This window comes from Sesamum indicum, linkage group LG13 (genome assembly GCF_000512975.1).
Source record: "Sesamum indicum cultivar Zhongzhi No. 13 linkage group LG13, S_indicum_v1.0, whole genome shotgun sequence".
NCBI lineage: Eukaryota > Viridiplantae > Streptophyta > Magnoliopsida > Lamiales > Pedaliaceae > Sesamum > Sesamum indicum.
This window is the reverse complement of record NC_026157.1, coordinates 4,849,849-4,874,744: the sequence shown is the minus strand read 5'-3', so window position 1 is coordinate 4,874,744 and position 24,896 is coordinate 4,849,849. Positions and strand designations below refer to the sequence as shown.

General features: G+C 31.5%; 1 protein-coding gene and 1 long non-coding RNA gene across 3 annotated transcripts; one reads left to right on the top strand and one right to left on the bottom strand.

The window, feature by feature from the left end:
• On the bottom strand, window positions 596–2,862 carry LOC105176481. The gene is made up of 2 exons (XM_011099296.2): window positions 2,541–2,862; window positions 596–1,033 (listed from the first exon to the last, which is right to left on the bottom strand). Exons 1-2 carry the CDS (start codon window positions 2,780–2,782, stop codon window positions 868–870), a joined length of 408 nt encoding a protein of 135 aa, XP_011097598.1. The 5' UTR covers window positions 2,783–2,862; the 3' UTR covers window positions 596–867.
• LOC105176480 lies at window positions 19,823–24,617 on the top strand. 2 transcript variants are annotated; one of them, XR_002288195.1, is made up of 4 exons: window positions 19,823–20,175; window positions 20,295–20,368; window positions 20,901–20,963; window positions 24,419–24,617. It is a non-coding gene; the product is annotated as an uncharacterized LOC105176480 (long non-coding RNA). The 2 variants fall into 2 exon arrangements; XR_002288194.1 differs by having other exon boundaries at window positions 19,823–20,368.

Below are 24,896 nucleotides of genomic sequence, written 5' to 3'. Positions count from 1 at the left end.
AATCCTCTTCAAATTTTGGATCAACCCACGATCTTGTACCCAAATCCTGATGAAATATCTATTTTGCTCTTAATTAAGAACTTTTTTATCTTTTTAATTGATAAAACCCCCATCACCCCCTTCTCTCTTTCTCTTCTCTCTCTCTCTCTGCATATATATTTATGTATATAACTATAGTTATGTATATAAATTCATTGCATATAAGGTATTTTTAAATTAATATTTGCATAAATAAATATTAGTTAAATTGTAACTTTAAATCTAGACCCTTGATTTTAATTAAGTAAAATCTAATCCATTCACCTATTAGTTAAATTTGGACATTTGAATTAAATCCGATCCAACGGTTCACATGTAATATTATAAATATAGTATTATAGCTAAGATTTAAAAAAAAATTGAAAAAAAAACGCGTACACCAAACAAAATCGTGTGGGTTGTAAATTACTCTATTCTTACTAATACAGAGAGGTAATATGATACTTTTCTTTTCACAGGGAATAATTTATTTATTTTCAATATTATAGGATTAATTTACATTAAATCTTATAATAATTACGTTTTTGTGTAATTGATTCGTGCCCACGAAACCTGATCCAAATAAAAAAATTTCTCAACCTCAACATGCATAAGGCAGCCATTGTTTCATGGTACAAGCACAAACCAACTTCTTCTTGCATCATTAAACCTACCAACATCAACATGCATTTCTATTGCAGTCATAACCTCATCATATTTAGCTTAGCGTTAATTAACTAATAATATTCTACTTCCATCCATGCATATATACATATACATCATTATAATTAATTACCAAATTTATATATATAATTGTCTTAATTAAAATTACAGGGGCTACGTAGGCTGTCAGGCTGCAGCCACCGTCTCAGCTTCAGGGCCGGCAGCCCCCAGTTCCTGATGGTGGCTCTCGCCGTCTTTGGTAACTGACGTGGCGGCGGCACGCCTCTCGTTTCTCTCGTCTTGCTTCATTTGTTGCTCTCTGCACTCTAGGCTACAAAATGCAGTATCACCCCTGTAATCACACGATTTTAACTATAATTAGTCAATATATGTCATGATTTTAGCTATACAAAATATTTATTATGATTTTTAATTGTTATTAATATATTGGTTTCGCCTACAAAAATAATGATTAATAGCGGTTCGCTTGCAAAAATAATGCCTAATGGTCGCATAGCCAAAATTAATTAATATCTTTATTTTTTATTTGATAATTAATTGATCATAATAAAACGCCGTATGTCCTCAAGTTAACTCAATATATAGCATGATTTATTTTGTTGGATATTAATTTCAATTCGATTCATATATTTAAAAAGAAATTGGGCAATAAGATTGAACAAGTCTTTTTAGTATGACATTTGAGCAAATTTCCAAGACGACAATTTATGCCAATATATCATTAGTGCATATATATATAGCTTTATGCAATTTATCTTATGTAATATTATAAATAAGTAAATTATCTTTTTATGATAAAAATAGCAATTTATCTTTAATATATTTTAAAATAAAACAGTTTACCTCCCTATTTAAGGAGGTAAATTATTTTTATTTAAAAAAATCTAGGGAGTAAATAGTTGTATTTTAAAGAAATATGAGAAGATAAATTGCTATCTTTTTTATAAAAGGTAATTTGTTCATTTACGATATTACAGAGATGTTGCTTGCATTTATATATATATATATATATATATAACAAAACAAATTTGTAGTGAATTTGAGAAGTAGCGAGGAAAATTGGCCATTTATTTAGAAATATAATTAATTAATGTATCTATGTATGAATATCAAGAAAAATTATATCATCCAGCAACTGATAGATATATAGTTGATTTTGTATTAAATAAAAGAAGTTATTTATCATATATTTAATTATTTTTTCATTATTAAAATGAAATAAATTAATATCCCATCAATAATAAAGGTTTTAATTGAGAGAATTTTGGCAGATCTTATTTTAATTTATAAATGACACATAAATGAAGATTCCAATTTCCCGTAAAAAATATTAAAGTATATTCCAATTATTTCCAATATTTATAATGTAGCCACATCTATTTTGTTATTGTAATTTGCTCCAAATTCAGATCCAAATTTATGTAAATTGATTTCTTAAACCATAAATAATTTTCTCTAATTAGAAAATATAGAAAAAAATTATACTCTTAATACGATAAGAGAGAAGTCAAACACTTTCAAACTTTTAGTCCTCAACTCTATGAAATTTTCAGAATAATTTTTAAATTAAACAAATTTGATGTATTAAGTATTTTATTTCATAAAAGTTTAAAATTTCAAAATTATTGATAGATTTAATTTCATAAAATAAAGAATTATATGTATCGAAATAATATATTCACGATCATATATCGATCGGGGTCAACTTTCTTTTACTATTTCCAGCTTCTCTGAGTTCTTATATTTTCGCATGTGGTGGTGGTGGCGGCGGCGGCGGGGGGGGGGGGGAGGGGTGGTGGAAGTGGGGAAGAGAGTAAAGAGTGAAGACTAGTAGTTACCTGTACATGTAGATATCACGGCCGGGAGCGAGACGGCGGTTGCAGAGGCCACAGCTCCTCAAGAAATCAGCGGTCTCGGCATCGGCGGAAGAGTCGTTCCTCCGGAAGTATCTCGGCGACAACATCATGTGATCGTATACACCGCCGAGAGGGGGAGGCGGCGGCGCCTCCACATCGAAGCTGATCCCGGTCATGCTTGTTGTTCTCCTGAAAGTGGGCCGTCCACGCTTGCCCAACATCATATTTGGAGTAAATTTCTCACTCTTGAGTGCGTGTTTGTGTTTGTGTTTGCGTTTGCGTTTGTGTGTTGGAAGAGAGTTTGTAAGGGAGAGATAAAGAGGGGTGTGAGAGTGGATCTGGGCCGTTGGATACGATGGACACCATTGCTAGACGTCCACGTCAGCTATCATTTTCTAGTTTAATCATTTTGTCACTTGCTTCTTTAATTTCCAGCTTCATTGGCTGCCTCTTTCTTTAAGGAATGGATTTTAAAAAATATATATAGAAGCAATATTTTGAATTATAATAATATATTTTTCTTAGAATTATAGAATAATCGCATTTCATTTTTAAAAACTTGGTTAAAGTTTTTATATGTTATAATATTTTTTAATTAAATACATTATAATATCTTGTAAGATATTTCAAGAAGTTTATAAATTTATTTAAAATTAAGAACTCTAAAGAACAATAATAAGTGAATTCTAGATTATTAAATCCATTCTTAAATAATTGATAAATTAATTATTTTTATTCGCATGTATTACAAAATAATTGAGATTTTGTTATATCATAAATGATCACGACTGAAAAATTATGATAAATCAATATTATCAACCACGGTTAAATAAAATTAAAGCAAAATTTTAATTTTTTACCACGATTAAATAATATTCACCATGATTTTGACATGGCTCATGTTTTGGCCACATCTGTAGAAACAACGGCTAATGCCCGTTGTGAAGCCGTGGTTGATTTGCATTTGTCATGGTTTTTTTCTTTTAACTATAATAATTAACTGTAACAAAAGATTATATTTTTTCTAGTGTAAGTGGACTTGTCTTCAATTTTGGTCTCATACTGTAGATAATTCACGCATTGCATTCTTTATATTCATAATTTTTTTTAATTTCAAGACACAATAAAAAATCGTTAAATACTTAACGACATAATTTAAAGTCGTTAAGTGGTTTTTTCATTTAATTTTTTTAATTTCTAAATTGTGTCTCTATTTTACAATTATGGATCTTATCTAACACAAAGCAATGGTTCACAATATATTAATTGAATTTATGATTGTTATAAAATCTTACTGAAATTTATAATTAATATCTTATTTTTATAAATCAATGCTCCAGATTCAATTTTACATATATAATTTATATACAAAAGCTATAAAATATATTTTTATAAATATGTATAATATAGTTATATAAATATATGTATAATATATATATAGCCCACCCCACCCCGCCGCCCCCCTCCCCCTGTCGTCGACGCCCATGCTCCTTCCCTCCTCCACACCCATCGTCGTTCCCCCTTCTACCCTCTACGCTTTCCCTTTCCTCCCCCCATCCTCATCGCAATCGGGCTTCTCTCCACCCTCATTGTCGGTGTCTGCCCCCTTCTCCCATCGTTACTACCTCCTACGTCCTTCCTCCCCCACTGCTACCCCTTCTCCCCTTTCACTTTTAGATCGATAGTCGCTAAGCGATCATCTTCTCTATGTCTATATTATTTTTTTAATTATAATATATATTGTATATTAATGTATGTAAATTTAAATTTTATTTTTTTTCCTTCAAATACAACTACTTAACGACAGACTCTATAGTTAAATACTTGTCGATTTTCTGTTTTGCATGTTCAAAAATTAGAAAAAGGAAATATAAAATGCAATATGTAAATTATATATAATATAAGACCAAAATTAAAATCAAATCTATTTATAGGACAAAAGATGCAATTTATCCCCATAAAAAATAAAGTATTACGATATGTCCCTACGCCAAGTAAATTTACCCTGGTAGTTTAGGTCTTTATAGAGACAGAAATGACGTAAGGAGGGGCCCACGACTGGGGCCGCAGACTGAAACGTTGCAAATTCAGTGGGCTGTCAGTATTCCCATATTTTTCCCCAAAAGAGTTTTCCAAAGTTTGAGGGAGAGCCGACCAAACTCACATTTTCACATTAAAATTTAAAAAAAAAAAAAAAAACCCATACCTCTTTGGTTGCTATATAGAACGTCACGCTACCTCCGGTCAGCGGTAAACCTTCTTTTTATTTTTCAATTTTTCGTATTTTTTTATTGATTGTCGTGATACTTGGTTCTATACATATACAATATTTTTTTTAAAAATATATTACAAATAAAAAAAGTAGAAAGAGGAAAAGAAAGCGAATTCAAAGGCACTATTGTCATTATAATAAAAAAAATTAATTTTGTGAAGTCGTATATCGTCATTCGATAATTGAAAGTAATATTGATATGGATAACTATAGTATATATTAGCTTATTAAAAGATATTCAATAATTCTTATTCTGTTACTGACTTAAACATTTAAATGTTAGTTTTTATTTTGTTGGTTTTTTAAATTAAAGCTTGCCAAAATGTCCAAAGGGTCAGATAAAATTCATTGAGTTGGAGTATTTTTGCTAACATCAGTATAAATAATTCTTTTTTTTTTATATAGTATAAAATTCAGTCAGTAGAATTTGTAATTCAGGTCGTACAAAAAGATTCATAAGATTGGTATTTTACTGCCTACATCAATCTATTTAATGTTTATAGTATGCTGAAATTTACTCGCACAACATGAAAATTAACAATTTTAAATAAAAATGACCCATCTAATAAAAATATGCTAAGAAAATATAGTTATACTTGTAGTTAAATTGAAATAATAATTACGGTGAATTATCACCACATTCTTCGAATTTTTGTATATTATTTAAAAAATTATAAATACCCCCATAATTTTAACGCTTGTCTAACAATGAACTAATTTTTTTGGCTTCCTTTAGCTTTTCATCTAATTTTTTGTGGTGAATTGACTAAAATGCCTTTTTGAATTATAAATTATAAATTCATATTGGAATTTTCTAAAATATTTTTATGACTAATATTCCCTAAGGGATTATGTATCTTACCCACCCTCAATTTTTTTTGATATTTTGAAATATACATTTTTTATTTTTTAAAAAATTACAATAAGAGTAAAATAGTTGTGTATACTTTATTGTTTAGGAGCAACATAATTATTTTTTATCGAACAGGGTATTTGTAAATTTTCAAATAATAAGTGAATATTCACGATATATTAAATTTGAAACGAGATAGCTCTAATTTATTCTAATAATTAATTTTTATATTGAACATCATCGACTTTATCGATTGATGAAACATAATTGACTATTAAAAAAACAAGTATTAATTTATTAACCTTGTAATGACAAGTCTTAGCAATCATGTGGTCCTCCACCTTTCGATAACACATGTAACCATCCATTGATATTTTTTTAATGTTTATGGCCTAATAATGATTCAATATTCTTTTAAATTTTTGGAGCACTTCCTTCCCTAAGTGGAATATTGTGACGAAATTAAAATGGGGTGACAAATCAATCATACTTTTATTAATTATTGATTCAGATGAAAACGACACATTTATTTAAAATGGTAACGTACTAGACCGGTCACCCTGTCAGGCCCTGCCAGTGTCCTAATTAATCATTTTCAAAAAATAATTATGTGACACAAATGTGTCAATTATTGGGGTCCCGTGGCCCCATGCATGCTGCTGCTTTTTGACAATACTGTGTGAAAGGAATTAAAAGCAATATTAATTCTTTATATAGGTAAATTACGCGGATTCCTTGAAAACATTTGTCATAATTAAAATTATTTTTTATTATTTAAAAAATTAATAATTATTTAATAAATATTTTTTAATAACCCTTTATAAAAGAGTATTTTTAATTTCATAAAGTATTTTTTACTTTTTAAATAATAAAAATGTGTTTGTGATTAAAACAAAAATTATGAAAACCCGTATTAATTTACTTTATTTATATTGCCAATATAAGATTTTGATAGCCCAAACATTTAAAAAATAAATATTTTTACACTCCCCGTAAATAAATAGACTATTCACTACCATTTAAAAACTATCATAAATTAATTCTATTATATATAAATGAATAAAAGAATATAAATATTTTATTTTGGTCATTTGGTTAATTATATTAGCCATGCTACGTCTTAATTATGATCAGTATATATTTAATATTTAACAAAATTTTAATAAAGTCTAATGTTTATGCTGATATAACAATCAATAATCCTGGTTGATTATTAATTACCATAAATTTTCACTTTAATCAGTTATGACAAAATACTATAAATTTATAACGATTGTTACGAACACAAATAGACAGTAAGAATTCCATGATATCTAGTGGTGTGCATTCAGTTTTATCGAACCAAACCATATAAATAATTGAAATTCAGTTCGATAAATTAAGACATGCAAAATTTCGATTCGATTCATTAAATTACCAAAATTATTGATTATTTTTAAAACAAAAATCCTACACTCATATATATAATTATCCAAAATCAATATTTAATATTTATATATATAACTTATATTTATCATATTTATATTTATATTACACATATAATAAAATTTTTCAAAAAAAATGATATTCGATTCGTTACTGTATATAAATACAAAAAACTAATATTAATTAAATTGAATATTGAAATTTTCAAAAGTCTTGCACCGAATGTCACGTCAAAATTCCGATTTAATATTCAATACGTAACAACTTTCAATTTCGATCAGTAAATCGAATTATGAACACCATAATTATATCAATAAAATCATTACAAGAATAACCATATTTAGCGGCAACGACAATATATACAATAATTGTCACTAATAAGTTAGTGATGATATTACAAGTCGTCACTGTGACTTGACTATAACAATCGTCACAACCTTGGAAGCATTTTGATAAAATAAAATTATAAAGTTTATAAAAGTAAGTAATAATATTAAAAAAAGATATGATTTTTTTCGCTATGATTAATTACTATAGTTAAAAGAAGAAATCCTGACAAATATAAATTAACCACAACTCCGAAGGTGCGTTTGTTGGATTCAACTTCATTCCATAAGCCCTCATTATGTGAAATGCTTGCTTAAATTGAAGTAGTTGATCCTCCGATTTCATGCTTTTAACGAGCATGTCATCCATATACACCTTCATGGATATTCCTATCAATTACCTAAATATTTTGTTCACTAACCTCTGATAAGTAGTACCTGCATTTTTCAAATTGAAAGTCATTACATGTATAACAATAAATCCCATCTTCAATTATGAAAGACGTCTTATATCGATCCTATTCCGCCATGAATATTTAATGATAACCCTGGTACGCATCCATCATCTTGAAGAGTTCACATCCTGCAGTGGAATCCACGAGCAAGTTAATACGAGGCAATGGGTAGGGGTCCTTCAAGCAAGCCTTATTAAAATTTGTGAAGTCTGTACACATGTGCCATTTTCCAGATACCATGGGTTTGACCACAACATCTGACAATTACTCTGTGTACTGCACCTCTTACACGTATCTCGCTTTTAACAATTTGCTGACTTCTTCTTCAATGATATGGTTTCGTTAGGCCCCAAACAACCTCTTTTTTTGTTTAATAGGTCGCGCCATAGAATCCACATTCAACTTATGCACGATCACCTTACGGTCTATTCCCTTAAAATCTAACGAACTCCATGCAAACATATCTACAATTTTTTTTCTCAAGAATTTGATTATCATCGTTTCCAACCTTTGACTCATATGCGACCCGATCTTGGTCATTTTGTCAAGCTCCCTAGCTACCAACTTTACTACCTTGTGATTCTCTGTTGGTTCTATTCGATCTGTCTTACTCATCTTTTGATTTTCTGCATAGATTTCTTCCTCTTTCCTGATTTTACTCTTCCTTTCATTTTGACTGCCCTTTTCAGGGACAAATTATAACATCTCCGAGCTTCCTTTTGGTCCGGGATACTTCCCCCACCCTGTTCCTTGTTGGAAACTTCATTTTTAGGTAATAGGTCGACACTATTGATCTAAACAGATTTAGACCTGGTCGTCCTAGTATCACATTATAGGCAAAAGGGGTGTCTACCACCAAAAGTTTTACCATCTTCGTCTTTCTTCTTGGCTCCTCTCCAATTGACACTGGGAGCTCAATAGTGCCTAATAATGTTACCCACTACCTCCAAATTCTACCAAGGGAGTTTGTACAGGGTCTAATCTTGTTGTATTTAATCCCATCTTATTCAGCACCTCTCTAAATATAATATCAGCCGAGCTACCATTATCCCGTAACACCTTATGGATGGTGAAATTTGTGATGTCTATTTTTATCACCAAAAACGACCCCGTCTCAGCACACATGTCTTTGCTCCTGAAGATGATATCCTCTTCAGGCTCCACACTCATCACGAGCTCCTTCCTTCCACTCAATCTCGACTACCTTTCATATCTTTTCCTCATTCTTGCTAAATCTCCCCTTGTCGGTCCCTCTGCTATGGTATGAATTACATCTTTCACAGGTACATTTTCCCTAGTTTCTGAATCCATTTTCGCCTGCTTCTCGATCTACTCTTCATTCTCCTCCCTATTTCTTCTCTCCCACCTTTTCTCTCTCTCGAAGTATTTGATCCCTAAAATATCCTTGCCTTACCAGTCTCTCTATTTCTTCTTTCAATTGGTAGCTATCTTCCATGTCGTGTCCTCTCTCTCTCTATGGAACTTGCAATACTTATTAGAGTATTTCTTAGCTAGTGTGAATCTGGTGTGTCTGGGCCATTGGTGTAGATCAGACTTTCGACCATCATTAGTGCTCTAGCCCCTACCATGGTGAGGGGGTATACCTATGATACTTTGGTTGATAAGGTAGTTCTCTTTCTTTATCAATCCAGGTTCGTTTGTCGCTGCCATCCCTCACCCGATCTTGATCTCGATTGTTCTATCATTCTCCATCTTTCATGGTGTTTATTTTCTTTTCATCGATATATTTTTGTACCAACCTCATTAACTATTCCACATCTGCTGGTGGAGGTCCTTTCTTTAGCCCATGTATCAAAATGCTCACCATCATGTCGATCCTGAGATTGTGAACTTTTAGAGTTTCATTGTTGAATCTTCCCACAAAACTTTTAAGAGACTCATCCTCTCTCTGTTTTATTGTAAGTAGATATGTAGCCGAATGCTTTTGCTTCCTTTTGCTCTCAAAATGGAACGTAAATTTTTGCAACAGCTGTTCTACAACTCTATGCTGCCACTGGGTAAGTTGGTAAACTATTCTTGTGTCTTTCTTTCAAGAGAAGTACAAACAATTTAGTTGTAATTGGACCTGATTATCCATATAGATTCATTACCAACTCGAAGGCCGCCACATGCTCTTGAGAATCCTTAGTTCCATCATATTTGGGTAGATCCGACATTCTAAAATTTGGCCATTTCCGTCAATATTTTATTACAAAAAGGGTAAATCATATTCTGTGCCACTAATTCTCCTCGCCTCTCCAATTCATTGATCTGTTCCAATTGCTCTATCTGTTTCCCCACATTGTCTACTTCGGCTCCGGAGATCCCTGGCTCCCTTCTTTTAGCTCTCTCTCTGCTATTGGATCCTACTTCCAGAGATTTCGGTTCATGGCCTTTCATAGGCTCCCTTCCGCCCTTCGTTCATAAGCTACAAGTGCATTCCTTCCAGCTTCCTCCATCAATCTTTGTAATTCTCCCCTTGTCAATTGCACTATTTGTTCTCCTTACCTGGGTTGATCTTCCACTCCATGAATATCTTCCATCGATGTTCCTTTCATTATCCTTCGACTGGCGATCCTCAGTTTTTCCACAGACGACGACAACTGATCTGGATTGAAATATGTGACCTCCCACAGACGACGCCAGACTTATTTACACAAATCACTCCCACAGATACGTCAACATTACTTACATAAACCACCTCTGTTTTTTAAAAAATTATATAAACAGCCCCATAAATATCAATATTACTACACAAACTACCCATATTTTTTTTTATATTGGGTGGTTTCTATAATTATGCAAAAAATAAGAATGATTTGTTTAAATAGATCATAGATCAGGGATGTATGTATAATTATCTCTTAAGAGTATTTAAGAATAAAATGACAAAGAAAATGGAATAAAAGGTTAAATTATATAAGTTGTCATGTATATTGAAGATAAATTATATTGACAACTTTTAAGGTTATGTCTAATTAAATAAACACATTCCGTCCTTTATAAAATTATAGTTACACCTTTTGAGAGGATGTTAGTGCAATGCATTCAAAGAGTGTTTGTGTAAAATTTCGCTAGTGATTATGTGATGTATTTGTAATTACAACTATAATTTCAATAGATATATTTATAATTTTATAAAAGACAGAAAGTATGTATATAATTAGACTTAATCTTGTAAGGGGTGAATATAATCTACACTAAAATTAAGGGAAAATTACAACCAAACCCCTTGTGATATCGTAAATGAGCAAATTACCCCCTTATGAAAAGATAAATAGCGATTTACCTCTTTATATTTGTTAAATAGAATAATTTACCATCCTATGATTTTTAAAATGAAGCAATTTACCTCCTTGTATAAGAAGGTAAATTATTTCATTTTAAAAAGTATAAGGGGGTAAATTTGCTATATTTTTCTCATAGGAGGGCAATGTGCTCATTTTCAATATCACAGAGGAATAAATTGTTATTCGCCCCTAAAATTAAATAGGATGTGATATTGTAGATATACTTAAACAATTATGTTTGTCGAGAGTTTATACCATGTGATTTTAAATAGAAGTACGCTACCAAACAATTCAAATACATGGGATATACTTTAATTAGTACTTAATTGTTAGAGAATCTTAGCTCGAAAAACCTTTTCTTGTATTTGTTTATTTTTATTCAATATATGTATGCTAAAATTTAAAATTGTTATTGTACTTATTAATCGATTTTGGCATTGTAAATATATGCATCAATAATGTAGGAAATCGTTTCTTGTTAATATATATCATACATATTTAGTAATTTGAGTTACATTTTGTATGGATGATCTTGCCTGAGTGATGAGGTATAAATTGTGAGCTCAAATAATACGAATATATATATATATATATATATAGTCTATTTTAATAGTAGTACGTGTTTTTTATTTAACTTGAATTTATTGGTTGAATTAAAAATATTGAATGTATTCCGTACTGAAAATTGTAATAATAGTATGTTGGTTGATTTGAAACTATTGATGCATTTTCATAAAAACAAAAAGTTACATTTTGTGTCAAAAGGATACTTATTTGTCATCAATCAGGCCTAATTTAGTTGGCGAAGTTGAAGCCCTCAACACCATATGCGTTGGATATTGTTCTACGACATAGTAGGTATTGTCTATTGTAATAGTAGTTATTATTTAAATTTTATTTATCTGATATTATTAATTGAAATATGATTGTTGTGATTGTATTTGTTAGACACTGTTATTCGATAAAAATTATTGTAACCGATTTATTTCAATTAATAATAGTTCATCACTTTCAATTAAAAAGAATACTAATTTCTTTTTTTTTCTTCGTAATTACGACTTGTTATCTCATTTCTTACATTCAAATATAAAAAAAATAATTGATATATATGTTAATTATTCCAAATTGAAAATTGCAATAAAAGGAAACAACAAACAAGTAACAATTATTAAAGTAAACATACATTAAATTCGACTTCATAATTTGTTGGTTATGAAACCTGATACCTCACCATTTAAATAATTAAGGCCTCGTTGTTCGTTTTATCCAAAAATATAATCTCAAATATGAATAAATCTCCCCCACTCATTTTAGAGATAATTACAATGATAGGCAAAGTTTGCAATTATTTGCCAGTTTATATTTTAAAAAATCATGTCCAACAAAAAACATAATTTTGGAACATTTCGAATGTTAAAATAATATTAATTGATTTGGCAAAAAGATAGTATTGTGTCAGGTCAAATAAATAGTACACTAAGCATTTAATATTGTCCTTACCATATCATTAAATTAGCTGTCGTGCGATATTATTGATTTCTCGTGACCCCTTAAATACGAGGAAAATTAAATCACTTCTATTTTATTCAAATATTCCAATAAATTACATACCATCGAAATTATTCTAAAAAAATTGATGAAAAAGAGTTGTATGCTTTGTGAGAAAGTTGGAGAAATGTTGTTAATATATTAATATTAAATAATTTTTTTTTAAATTTAAATTTTTAAATGAGTTGGTTGTTTAATATTTTATTAACGCTAGACTAAATAATAGGTCTTATGTTTGAATTTTACTGTCACTTATTTATTCATAAAAGAAAGGTTTTACGCATAAGATTTGCACGTGAGCGGAGCGTGTTAAGAGATATTAATATAAATAATTGTCCTCTCTAACAATTTGAATTTTTAGACAAGATAGCATTGGACAAGCAGATCCATCAATTTTTAAATACACAAACATTCATTTTTCTTTGAGAAATTACGAGTACATTCATTGAGATTGTAGTTGTAATCATAATTACAATCCTACTTAGAGGTAAAAGTTTATACAAATACCACTTGAGATACAGACACTCACATTTTAGCAGTGTATCGATAATTTTGCAAAAAGTATGGGGTGTTTGTGAATTTAAACATAAGCTCAATGAGTGTCAATATAATTTACCCTTCTTGATATGGATATATATAAGCTAAATTGCATTTTTGGCCCAGCAAATTAGGGAGGTGGTATTATAAGAACATCCAATTTTTGAGGTAGCAATTTAGGATATTAAATTTTAATTTTTGTACAATTTGAGGACTCCGGAGGTGACCTAGAATGATGATGTGACATTCTTTTAGGGTTTTGGAATTGGGGCTTTTGCTGACTAGGCCTCCAAAGGAGGCTTCCGTAGATAAATTCCTCAACATAGGATTATGATGTGGTTAAAGGAAAAGACAAAAAAACAAACAAACAGATACCCTTGTTTGTGAAAATTTTCGTCATAGAATATGGGTGCATTTGTAATTACAACTACAACATCAAGGGAAGTACTTGTAATTTTACAATGAATGATGAATGTTTGTAGTAATTAGATCTAACCTCAAGGGGTGTTAATATAATTTATCCTAAAATATTTGTAAGGGTATATTACATTAACAAACCAACCCCCCCCCCCCAGGTTAGATCTACTCACACAAATACCCTTTGATCTTTTACAAAATTACAAGTACACCTCTTATTTAATAATAAAAATTTTCACAAACGTCCCATTAAAAAATGTACCTATAATTATACAAAAAGCACGTGATTTATATAATTAGAATTAATTTTAAAAAGTATCAATATAATTTAGGTGGTCAATAATTGAAGACAATACAACAATTCCTATTTACTATCAGAATATTAATTACATATTAGTGAGAGTGTTAAATATGAGTTGGTTAGTGTGATGACAACAAAATCTGATGAGATCTATATAACTATTAACTTTCCCTATAATTATTATTATTAGAAGTACAATGGTGAAATAAATAATAATTGTAATGGACTATCTCAACAATGAGATTCCATTCAACTCAAAAATCATAATTGATGTTTCCTAACAACTTAGCGCATAGCCGTGATCTTCTCCTTTCATTGCTAGCCCACGTTCCTTTGCTTTACATCTCCTACACATGTTATACAATTGGAATTTGGAATAATAACTAGCTCACACCCCTATGCTCTACTATATATATATAGAACCAATGAATAAATAGTATAAAAAATAAGCACCAATTACAATTTTATAACCACACCTAAACGACGTCGTCCATCGGCCAAAACGCAATGCACCCGAAGTGTCCTCTACACAAGGGAGCAAAGAGGCAAAATGACTGCGGTTCAAACAACGAGAGTTCACAATGGCGTAGTTCTGCATGTACACAGCGAAATTATTTTTCTTGAACCAAAATCATTGCAGCGGATAGACATCCGCGACAAGCAAAACGAGTGCACTTAAACCAGCGAATCTCAAAACATCGTCGTTTCATTTACATTTGGGAAAAAAATAATAATAAAATATTGGACCAAAAATGGTATTGTTGCATACCACTATTGCCATAAGGGCCAACGCAACGAAACTACTGTGCTTGAAACCAGGAAGGCCAAAAACGTGCACCAATACGACCACGTTTCAAAAGGAGCGAACCGTGAAATGTCGGCATTTCATGAAAATGTCGGAAAAAAATATATTGGACCAAAATTGCTACTATTCAAAACCCGTCTTGGCATTTATAGCTACTAGTAGTATTGGACTTAAGTTCTATATCATATTGAGTTTGGACTAATTGGAATGAATTATATGTCAAGTATAAATACACTAGTTATATAAGTAATCACTCTCCCTAAAATATATATATATATATATATATATGCACACTATATGTGAAGACTTAATGCCTCGGAAAAATCGTTTTTTATAGACAAGATATGGATCAACTAAAACTCTTATATTTTTTTTTTTTATAAATAATCATTTATTTAGTTAATTAGTAATGTGAATTATTTATGTAAGTTTAAAATTTTAATTTATTTTATTGAATAATTATTCATATAGTATTTTTTATTTTATTTAATTAAATAAATATAAAGTAGTATATATAAAGTAACACATCTTTCATTCAAGCACTCAACTGTCTTCCTAAGTAACCAATCTCCATAATGGGCTTTGTTTCCCATACAGCCCCACTTATTATATGCCCATAAATGGAACTTAACCCCCCCCCCCAACCAGCCCAAATGCCCATGAATGACACCGGCTATGTAATGCTAATCCCATTATATATTAGGATAATTCGGTGCTTTTATGAGATTTGATATTATTATGTATATGATATTCTTTAAATATTTTTTCTCAAAATTCAAAATTAAGAAAATAGATCCCTACCAAACAGCTCAGTAGGCTTAATCTTACTGGTCCAAGAATAAGATATCAAGCCATAGAATGTTTATTTTTTCCAACCTGAGAAGCTTAAAAGACTAGCCCAATCCAGCAAGAAATTCAACATACAACAGGCGTTTGATAAATAAGGCGTTCTATATTTCGCACCACAAGTACCGACCTTTTGACATGAAGAACAAAGTAATTGAAAGAATACTACTAAACAAGAAAAATTAATTATAGCTCCCTTTTAATTAACATAAAACGTGGGATTTTATATATCAAACAAGTAATATAATCTTCACTTTTCCCTTTAGAGATACCGAAGTAAACATCAATTAAGTCGACTTCGCTAAGTTCTTTTGCTATTGAACTGGTAAAGGAAAAGAAAAATGAAGGACATAGCTGAAAGCACCATTCATGGTCTGCTCATCTTGTGCTCGAGGGCTGTCATTTGTCGTGACTGTTGACTTATAACAGAGCTTGTTGATGCAGTCTGAAACAAATCAATTTCATAGCCATCGGAGTATGATTCCATTCCTTCACCCACAAGTTGGCAAACCAAGCCGCCTAATTTTTGCCTCGAATGCAAGCAAGTACAGAAAAATAATCAGTAAAGCGCTTAAACTAGTACTATTAATTCTTGTAGAGAGAGCCATTTTGTAAATTTGGAGTTGATCCTAGTTTCTGTATTGTTCTGAGAATGGAAATGGGAAAAATGGGGGAGTATAGACAGTTATTTATAGGTCATAGGTGTCGGGGGAGGCCGACAAGTTTTATTTGTGGCAGGCGAGCTAATTTAAATGGAACGGGAGAGGGAAGTTTGTACTGAAATTATGAAAAGAATTTAGCAAGATATAAAGACGGAAGAGAAATACATATATGCATCTCAAGAGGCTGTTTGAGTAAATTAAAATGATGGTGAGTAGGTACATAGGGGTGAATAGAATAAAAGAATGTGAATGGCGAATCATCAATTCATACAGTTGGAAATTTAGTGATGGTTCAAGTAAGAGAAATGGTGGGAAGGGCAGGATAGTTATTTTACATCCTGCTTTTGAGTTTGGCAATCACAACTCTCTTTAATCAAACTCATACATCAAATTTAGGCCTAGTGTGTTGGATTGTAAAGTTTATCCCAAAATCATAACCAAGTTCAACGATCGCAAATCCAACGTTTTTGTCAGAGGTAAGATTATTATTTTATAATTCTTACACGCACCCTAAATATAAATAATTGTTGGTTGATATTTCATTGTAATTCACAAAAAGCTATTTTGATAGTTAAACTATTTTGAGCAATTTTTTGAATCACATTGGTGCTCCTAAAAAGCAACTAGCATGCACGCCAAAGGGCAAGAAGGCCTCAAGGTAAATAGAAGGCCAACAAGCGCAAGCTCTCGGGCTGACTGGAGATTAAGGAGCACGTTTTAGAAGTGTGAGTAAGCTTAGAAGGCCTGACTACTTGCCCGTGTGGTAATCCACTTGTGCTTGATAAGCCTAGTCTCCACTTGATAAGAGCCAGCACGGGGCAACTTAGTATATGACACATCCGCTGCCAGGTTAGACTCCGAATGACCGAGGAACTTCAATAGAATTTGCTGCCCCACTAACCCGCCAGAAATGCGGGATGCTTATATGCGCTGGGAGATTGGCCTTATCTCTGAAGGAAAATGCCCATCCCAAATGAGGTAACCTACAGAAGATGGGGGATCGGGTCAGAAGAAAGAACAACCACCTCTCTTGAGTCTTGTGTACATTTGATGCCTCCCAACAGTTGGTGAAAGCTCCTATAAATACACTCCTACATTGCTAGCCCAAATCTCAAGTTGAACTTGCTGAAATGAGAAACTTTTTTGTTTGCATCAAGTGATGTCATTTGTCGTAATACAAAACTAAAATGTCAGAATTATAGACGCATGTAACAGTGGGGTTGAGAAGCAAAAAGTGGTCAATCCTTAGGGAGGAGATCCCCAGGTTGTCCAGGTGGTCGTCGGGGCTTCACTAATGCCCCCAAGCACGTAGAGGCAAAGGCACGCCAGATCCCACTGATTCTGTGGACCCTACTCGCACCAGCACCTCTTTTGGGAGATTGTTGTCCATCCCACTAGACAGGCTCCAGCAGATGACCGATTACAGTATGGAACAGATGGAAAAGATCCTTCAAGCTCATCTGGAAAGCTTGCCAGGTGTGGAGATCCCTTTACCGCTCGTCGAGAAAGTCATGGTGAATTTGCCACAAGATCCCCCGACTAAGTCGTCCCGTAGCCGCAGGAGGATGCCCGTGATAAATGGAAGGCTCACCTGCAATATTTGTTTTGTCGACTTCTTTGTAAAGTACTGTAAAGATATATAAACATAACACGAAAATGATCTAAAAATAAACTATATTCATAATATTTAACATTACATTGAACTAGATGGCCTACAATAGATTACAGACAATTAATCCACTGACTTTTTTATCACCTATACTAACAATTTCCCCATAGGAATGACCTGACCGCTTTACGTTTGAACTCTGGCCTGCCCCCAGGTAAGTTTTCTTCCTTGTTGACCGTGGATCAGCAACTTGTGTTTTTAAGCATTCCTCGACTTTCAATCTCTTGGGCCTATAGTTTTTTGGTGCATAAGTTTTTATTGATAAATAAAGACACCAAATTAATTACATTTTGAAATATTAGGTGTTGAGCTAAAATTAAAGAGATCATATTCAAATTATGAATTTAAGATAATTAATATTGATAAATACATTATATATATATATATATATATGGTGTTGGGGGTATTCATATTGGAACAAATTTTTTAAAAAATTAGCATTTGATTAAAATTGAGCAATTGATGTCAAACACCCCATTCAAATATATATAATAATAATAGATAGATAGATAGATAATGAGTTAAATTCATTTTTTTTGACCCCATGTGATATGGAAAAATATCAAAAAAATCTCTATGCAATTTTTTTTAATATCATGCCTATATTATGAATAATGACTCACACCATCCTCTAGTAAACCAGAGCCTATTTTCTTTTAGAAATAATGACTAAAATGCCCGTCCTGGTCAACCTAGGCCAATTAAAATATACTTATAATATACAAAATTAAAATTTTATATAGAAAATTACTTTTTTAGTTCATTAAATATTCTCAATATTGATTTTAGTCTGATAAATTATGTCCAATTTTTTGTAAGTCCATTTTCAAAATTGAAGAAATTTAGACCCTCGGTGGCCGAAATTTTGAGTATGAACCGAAAAAATGACATGTCATGCCATTTGAATATTTATTGTGGTTTTTTCAGTTCTACGTTGCTTTAGAAAATGAGTTGGATGAATTATATTATATAAATGATTAAAACTTATAAAAATAAAATTATTTGTAATAAAAATAAAAATATTATAATTATTATATTAATAAAAATAAATTTATTATAATTATTATAGTTATAATTTATAAATCCCCTGCTTGCACGTTGTCGTCCCTCGTCTGGGCGACTGAGGTCCAGGGTGATGGCGTTGCTTATTGCGTTGCCGCCATTGTAGTGATGGGCGATGGAGATTGCACTCGCTGTTGGGAATTGTCTTTGGATTGAGAAGTGTTATGATACAATTGTTGTCGTAAGTTTATTATTTAAATTTCTTGTTGTGAATAACGTTCTTAATTGTTATATTTTATTTATTTCAACATGGCTTTAATTGGCTTTTTATTTCTAAATCCAAGTGTGATATTTCTATCTGATCCATAATTCGAAAGAAAAAAGAAAATTTGAATACTCCTAAAAATACCACTTACTGCAACAAAGAACTAGCCTCCTTGCTTAATTTTTGCTCGCAATTGATTATCCACATCACTCATTTCTTTCTACATGTAACAATACAAAAAAGAAATCATTGAAAATTAAAAATATTTGTACATAAAGCACTCTGAGAATATGAAGCGATGAAAACACAAGCAATAATGCAAAAAAGAAAAAGAAAGAAACATTCCATGTAAAGTGGAAAGAGAATAGGAGGATGAAAATCACCGGAGCAGCCAATGACTTGTCGCGCTCAGATATGGTTTCTTCCTTTTTCTTCTTCTTTGGCTATTCTTTGAGAATGAGCTGTCTAGAGGATTTCTTTTGTATTGGAGTCGCATTTAAAAAAAAAAAGGAAGCTTCTGCAGAAGTCGCGCCTTTGTAGCAGCACTTTTCTTTTGTAGTACATATAAAAAAAGAGCGCGTACTGCGAGGGAGTAATAACCAGGGTCTCTTCTTCCACTCTCTATTTGTTCTTCCCTTTCTTCTTTCCCTCTCCACGTAGTCTCTGTCCATGGAAGAAGAATTCAATCGGAAATCGCCAAGATTTTCAAGGAATAGAAGAAAGGCAGTGAAATTCTCAAGTATGTTCAAGGGGTTAAACTTTGCATTTCTTATATTCCTCACTTCTTGGAGTTTAAAAAGGTATTGTATTTCTACCCAATTTCTTGTTTTCAATTTTCTTGAATTAGGCTTTGGTTCTTGATATAGTATAGGGAACAAGTGAATCTTGGAGCAGTACAATTTGATTACTCAACATATGAACTCTTTTTGTCCCATGGTTTCTTGGTATGATGAGTTACCCGCTTCTTTTTGTTCTTTCTTGCATTGTTCTTTTTCTCATGTTTGCTTGAGGAGTTAACCGATTCTTTTTCCCTTTCTTGTTCTTTTTTCTTTTTTCTATTGAGGACACCTTGAATCTTGGAAAATCCACTAAGGTAGTGCTTTTGCTGACAAGACTGTTTTGGGCTATCTTCTGGAGGTTTGTGTTCCTAATTTTCCTTCCAAGATTTTCGAATTTTTCTTCTGCATGTTTATGAGGCATTTTGTTACAAATCAAGAACTTGAAAGTAAAGCAAGGAAAAGAAAGATGCATTGCAGTGAATTCAAACCTGTTACAATTGAGAAGAAGAACAGAGTGAAAAATATATAAAGCCAAACCCCGACTAACTTAACTAAAAAATTTCTAAACTACTAAAAGAAACGGGAAAACAAAAGCACACGTTTTTGTCACTATATTCAAAAACAGAGAGCAAGTCCGGTACTGATCTTCTTCTTTCTCTACTGCGATGCTCTGCTTACTGATTATGGTTTACATAGTTCATCCAATTTGGTACTATATTCAAAAACAGAGAACAAGTCAAGTACTGATCTTCTTCTTTCTCTACTGTGATTCTCTGCTTACTGGTTATGGTTTACATAGTTCATCCAATTTGGTATGAGATATAATTTCTGGATGCCGTTTCATTGTTAATTTGTTTGTGTAACTTCAATAGTTTTTGTCATTTTTGTAGTTTTCAACACCTCTTATCTTGGAGTTCTGCATGAAGATGATGATTGTTTCATTGTATGCCAAGGTTACTAATATTCTTATCTTAAATATATTTTTCTCTTATTCTTAATGCTAAGCATGTTCACCTGAATTCATAGTACTCGACTGTTGCTTTTTATTGAAATTGATGGTATGGGTTGGCTTGAATTTCCGATCCCCCTGGATTGGAATAGGAAAGAAAGTTAAGTTTCAGCAAAATATGCCTGTTTTATGTATACTAGTTGCATATCTACCTTTGTGTGTCAATTAAGTTCTTACTAGTTCTATATTTACCTCTGTGATTATAATGGTACAGTGATTTTCTTTTTCTATTAGTGCTTAGTGGTATTTTCTCAAATTATTTGAACTAGTTGTCCTTGGTTCGTATGGACTTTAGTTCTAAATTAATTTGGCTTTGTTGTCTATAAATCACCTTTTACAAGCAAATATACTGATGTTGTTGGTTATACCATGTTGGTGGTCTAACACAATCCAGAGTGAGACTACTGTTTGAAGCTAATGGGAACTCATGTTGTGATAAGTTGACTTTAATCAGTGACTCCGGGTCCATTTTTGGAGCCATAAGTAACCTTTATTTTTCTACTATTATCCATATTACCAAGCAGATTCGACTTCTCCTATCTTAATATATGTGTGTGTGTGTATATATATATATATATTGGTTTCACTGTAATGTAAGTGTCATCTAGCCACTCTCTTTTACTTCTATTTTAGGTCGAGTATAATAACCTTTTTAAATCATTAGAAGCTTGCGAATGGATCAGCAGTATTCTTTCTTAAGCGCATTTGGGAAAGGTTTCTTGAATATGAAGTATTTTCGCTGTTGCTTACTTATGTCTGCACCTAAAAAACTTTCTTGGTTATAAACTATTTTTGCTATGTCTCTTTTGCCCCTAGATCTAGAAAGTTTCTTGTTTATGAAGTATCATTGATATATTGGTTATGCCCTTTAATTGGAGTATTCTATGAGCTAAGGTTAAGTCGCACCCAATTATTATCTATGTTCTTCTCTCATATCCTAGTTTCTTTTACAATTCTGTCTTAATCCATATTATAGGATATGGAGGCAATATCTGATTTTGTTTGCCCATAACACATATAGCATACAATTATAAAATGGTATCAATTTACTTGAGAAATCATTTTTCAGTTCTATGTATAACAGCCATTTTATTTTGATATATAGATAACAAGCACTTATGGTATCAAATTATTTTATTAGTGTAGGTGATCTATACTCGTTTGTTGGAAGATTGAGGGCCTGAGCCTGATTTTGGTTTGTCAATTTTGTGCGAACTAAAGTAATCTCAGATTCTTATGAATTGTGTGGAATTCAAAAGGGTTAAGTAGAAAATTTAAGCACTCAACTAAAACACACATTGGCTGCTATTATAATGCGTTTTGACAACATTTAGAGCCTAATGGCAACCGCTATATCAATAGTTTCCTCTCGATTTGTTTTTCTATCTGAAAAGTGATCCATGTTCCTTTCCACTCTTCTCTGTCGATTCTTCTCCCACATTTAAAAATAAAAAATGTTGAATCCATTGTGTCTATAATTTGTAAACTTCAAAACCTAAAGCCTTGCTGTTATTTCTGTGAAATGCCCTTGTTATCCCTATTGTAATTTGGAAGAAACAAGAATATGGATTTTTTATGTTGTTAAGAATCCGAAGGATGCATGTGTAGTGTTGAATGCCAATATGAAGAACAAAACTTCATTCTTTTTGAAGATTTAATTTGGTTTATTCATTTTGTGGGGTTCTCTTCTTGGGCTTGCTTTTGAATTTTTTGATGTTGTTTATTTATCATTTTGTATAGATGTGCAGAAAATCATGTTGTCATGTTCTTGACATCTTTACCTTTGCAGGTGCATCGTAGAAAAATTTGTTAGAAATTCTTTACTATACAACATAAACTATTTATTTGTGAACTTTGATAATAGAACATTATGCCAAAATATAGGACGGTCGTCTACATGCCACTTTTATTTTCTTTTAATGGGATTTGATAACTCTTTCTTCAATATTATATAATTTCAAAATTTGAGGAATGATTTTCTCGGAACACACGGATTTGGCAAATAAATAATCTTAGACTTGGAAAATACTATGATTTTGTTTTTAGGAACTTATTAACAAATTTGTTTTTCTTATCAAATGCCTTCATTTCTAAAACATGTGCCTACCACAAGTATTTCACTTTTTTCTTTCTCTTTTAATTCAACAAGTTTTTCACTTGCTCATGCATTGAGTTGCTTGTAAATTAATATTCTTTTCAACTATTTTCTTCTCAAATCAGCTTGTGGTGCACAATTTTTCTTATCCAGATAGTAGCCTATGATGAATGTTCTTAGATAAATGATTCAGAACTCCTAAAAAAGCCCAATTTATTTTTGTTTTGATAACAAAATGGTTTTTATAATTTTCAACAAAATAGTTTTTTTATAATTTTCAACAAAATAGTTTTTTTATAATTTTCAACAAAATAGTTTTTATAATTATCAAAAAAGCACTTCACAGGACCTTTTTTCCTATAAATTGATGAATTCCACGTGTTTTGATGATTGATTTAAATGTTTTTTAAGTTGTCGAGAGCACTTTTAAAAAGGTGTGTCTTAATTATGATATTTATCAATTCAAATGCACATGTATTTAGGAAATAAATGTATCAAATTGGCATGTAGACAAACCGTCAATATTTTGGCATTTGATGTTTTATTAATGAAGTTCACAAATAAATTAAGTTGTGTTTTGTATAATAATGATTTTTTCCGACAAATTTTACTATGATACACTTGCAAAATTCGGATGTGAATAACATGACAAAATATGGTGGTCTGCAAAATTTGTACAAAATTTTAGATATATGACATTGAAAAGTTCTAAAAAGCAAACCTTGAAACAAAACCCAACTCAATGAATAAATTGGGAATAAATCTACGGAAAGGTGGAGAATTGTTCTCCAATTTAGGTATTCTTAACTATTTTGCATCCAACGTATTCTTGGTGGCTTAAAAAATTTATGTATTTGTTCTTTTCAAATTAAAATAGTGAGAACGTGGAGCTTTTATAGAAATTATAGTAGACTTTTGGTTTTGAAGTGCACAAAAAGATAACACAATGGTTTTCCAACTTTTTTGGATTTTCAGACATGGGAGAAGTTGACAGAGAGGGAACCGCATAGGAACATAGAATACTTTTTAAGATAGAAGAAGAGGGAGAGAGAGAAATGGATCGATATGTAGGTTGCCATTTGGTTCTAAATGATGTTAAAGTACATTATCTTAGCCGGTGTGTTTAGTAGAGTGTTTAAATTTCTTACATAAACATTAGATGTCCCACACAACTCTTAGGAGGACGAGGTTATTTAAGTAAGCGCACATGGCAAATCAATGACAGACTCATAGTCCCTCAACCTGTAATTGACGAGTATAGACTGGTTGCATGTTTCTCATTCTTTTCCTTTTGTCTTTTTCAGGCTGACGTTAAATTGAAGTTGAAGATGTCTCAACACAAGAGAAGAATTTTTCCTTCCGTAAGACGAGTTGAAGGACGTCTGCAGCTATCTAATGTTAACATACATTGTTGTAAATTAGAATACTTTGTTCAAGGGAGCCTTGGCCTTCTCTGTAAATTTGCATAGTGTGTTGTAAAATGAAATGAAAATTTTCTTCCAAGAGATGTTGCCTGATTTCATAAATTATAATTAAGCCTTCGCAATCCAAATCGTCGTACCTCAAACGCTGATTTCATAAACATTAAAATTCAAAAGTCCTAAAAACATAATCTTTTAACTCATCATGAGCAAAATCAGAACAACTCTTTCTTTTTTCTTTGATGAATAAGGCGTTTTATATTTTGCACCACAAGTACCGACCTTTTGACATGAAGAACAAAGTAATTGAAACAATACTACTAAACAAAAAAAATTAATTATAGCTCCTTTTTAATTAACA

Excerpts from the sequence above, each read along its gene's own strand:
- LOC105176481 (XM_011099296.2), bottom strand. The coding sequence starts at position 2,782 with ATGATGTTGGGCAAGCGTGGACGGCCCACTTTCAGGAGAACAACAAGC. Across the intron at positions 1,034-2,540 it reads CGTGATATCTACATGTACAG|GGGTGATACTGCATTTTGTA; the intron begins GTAACTACTAGT and ends GTGTGATTACAG.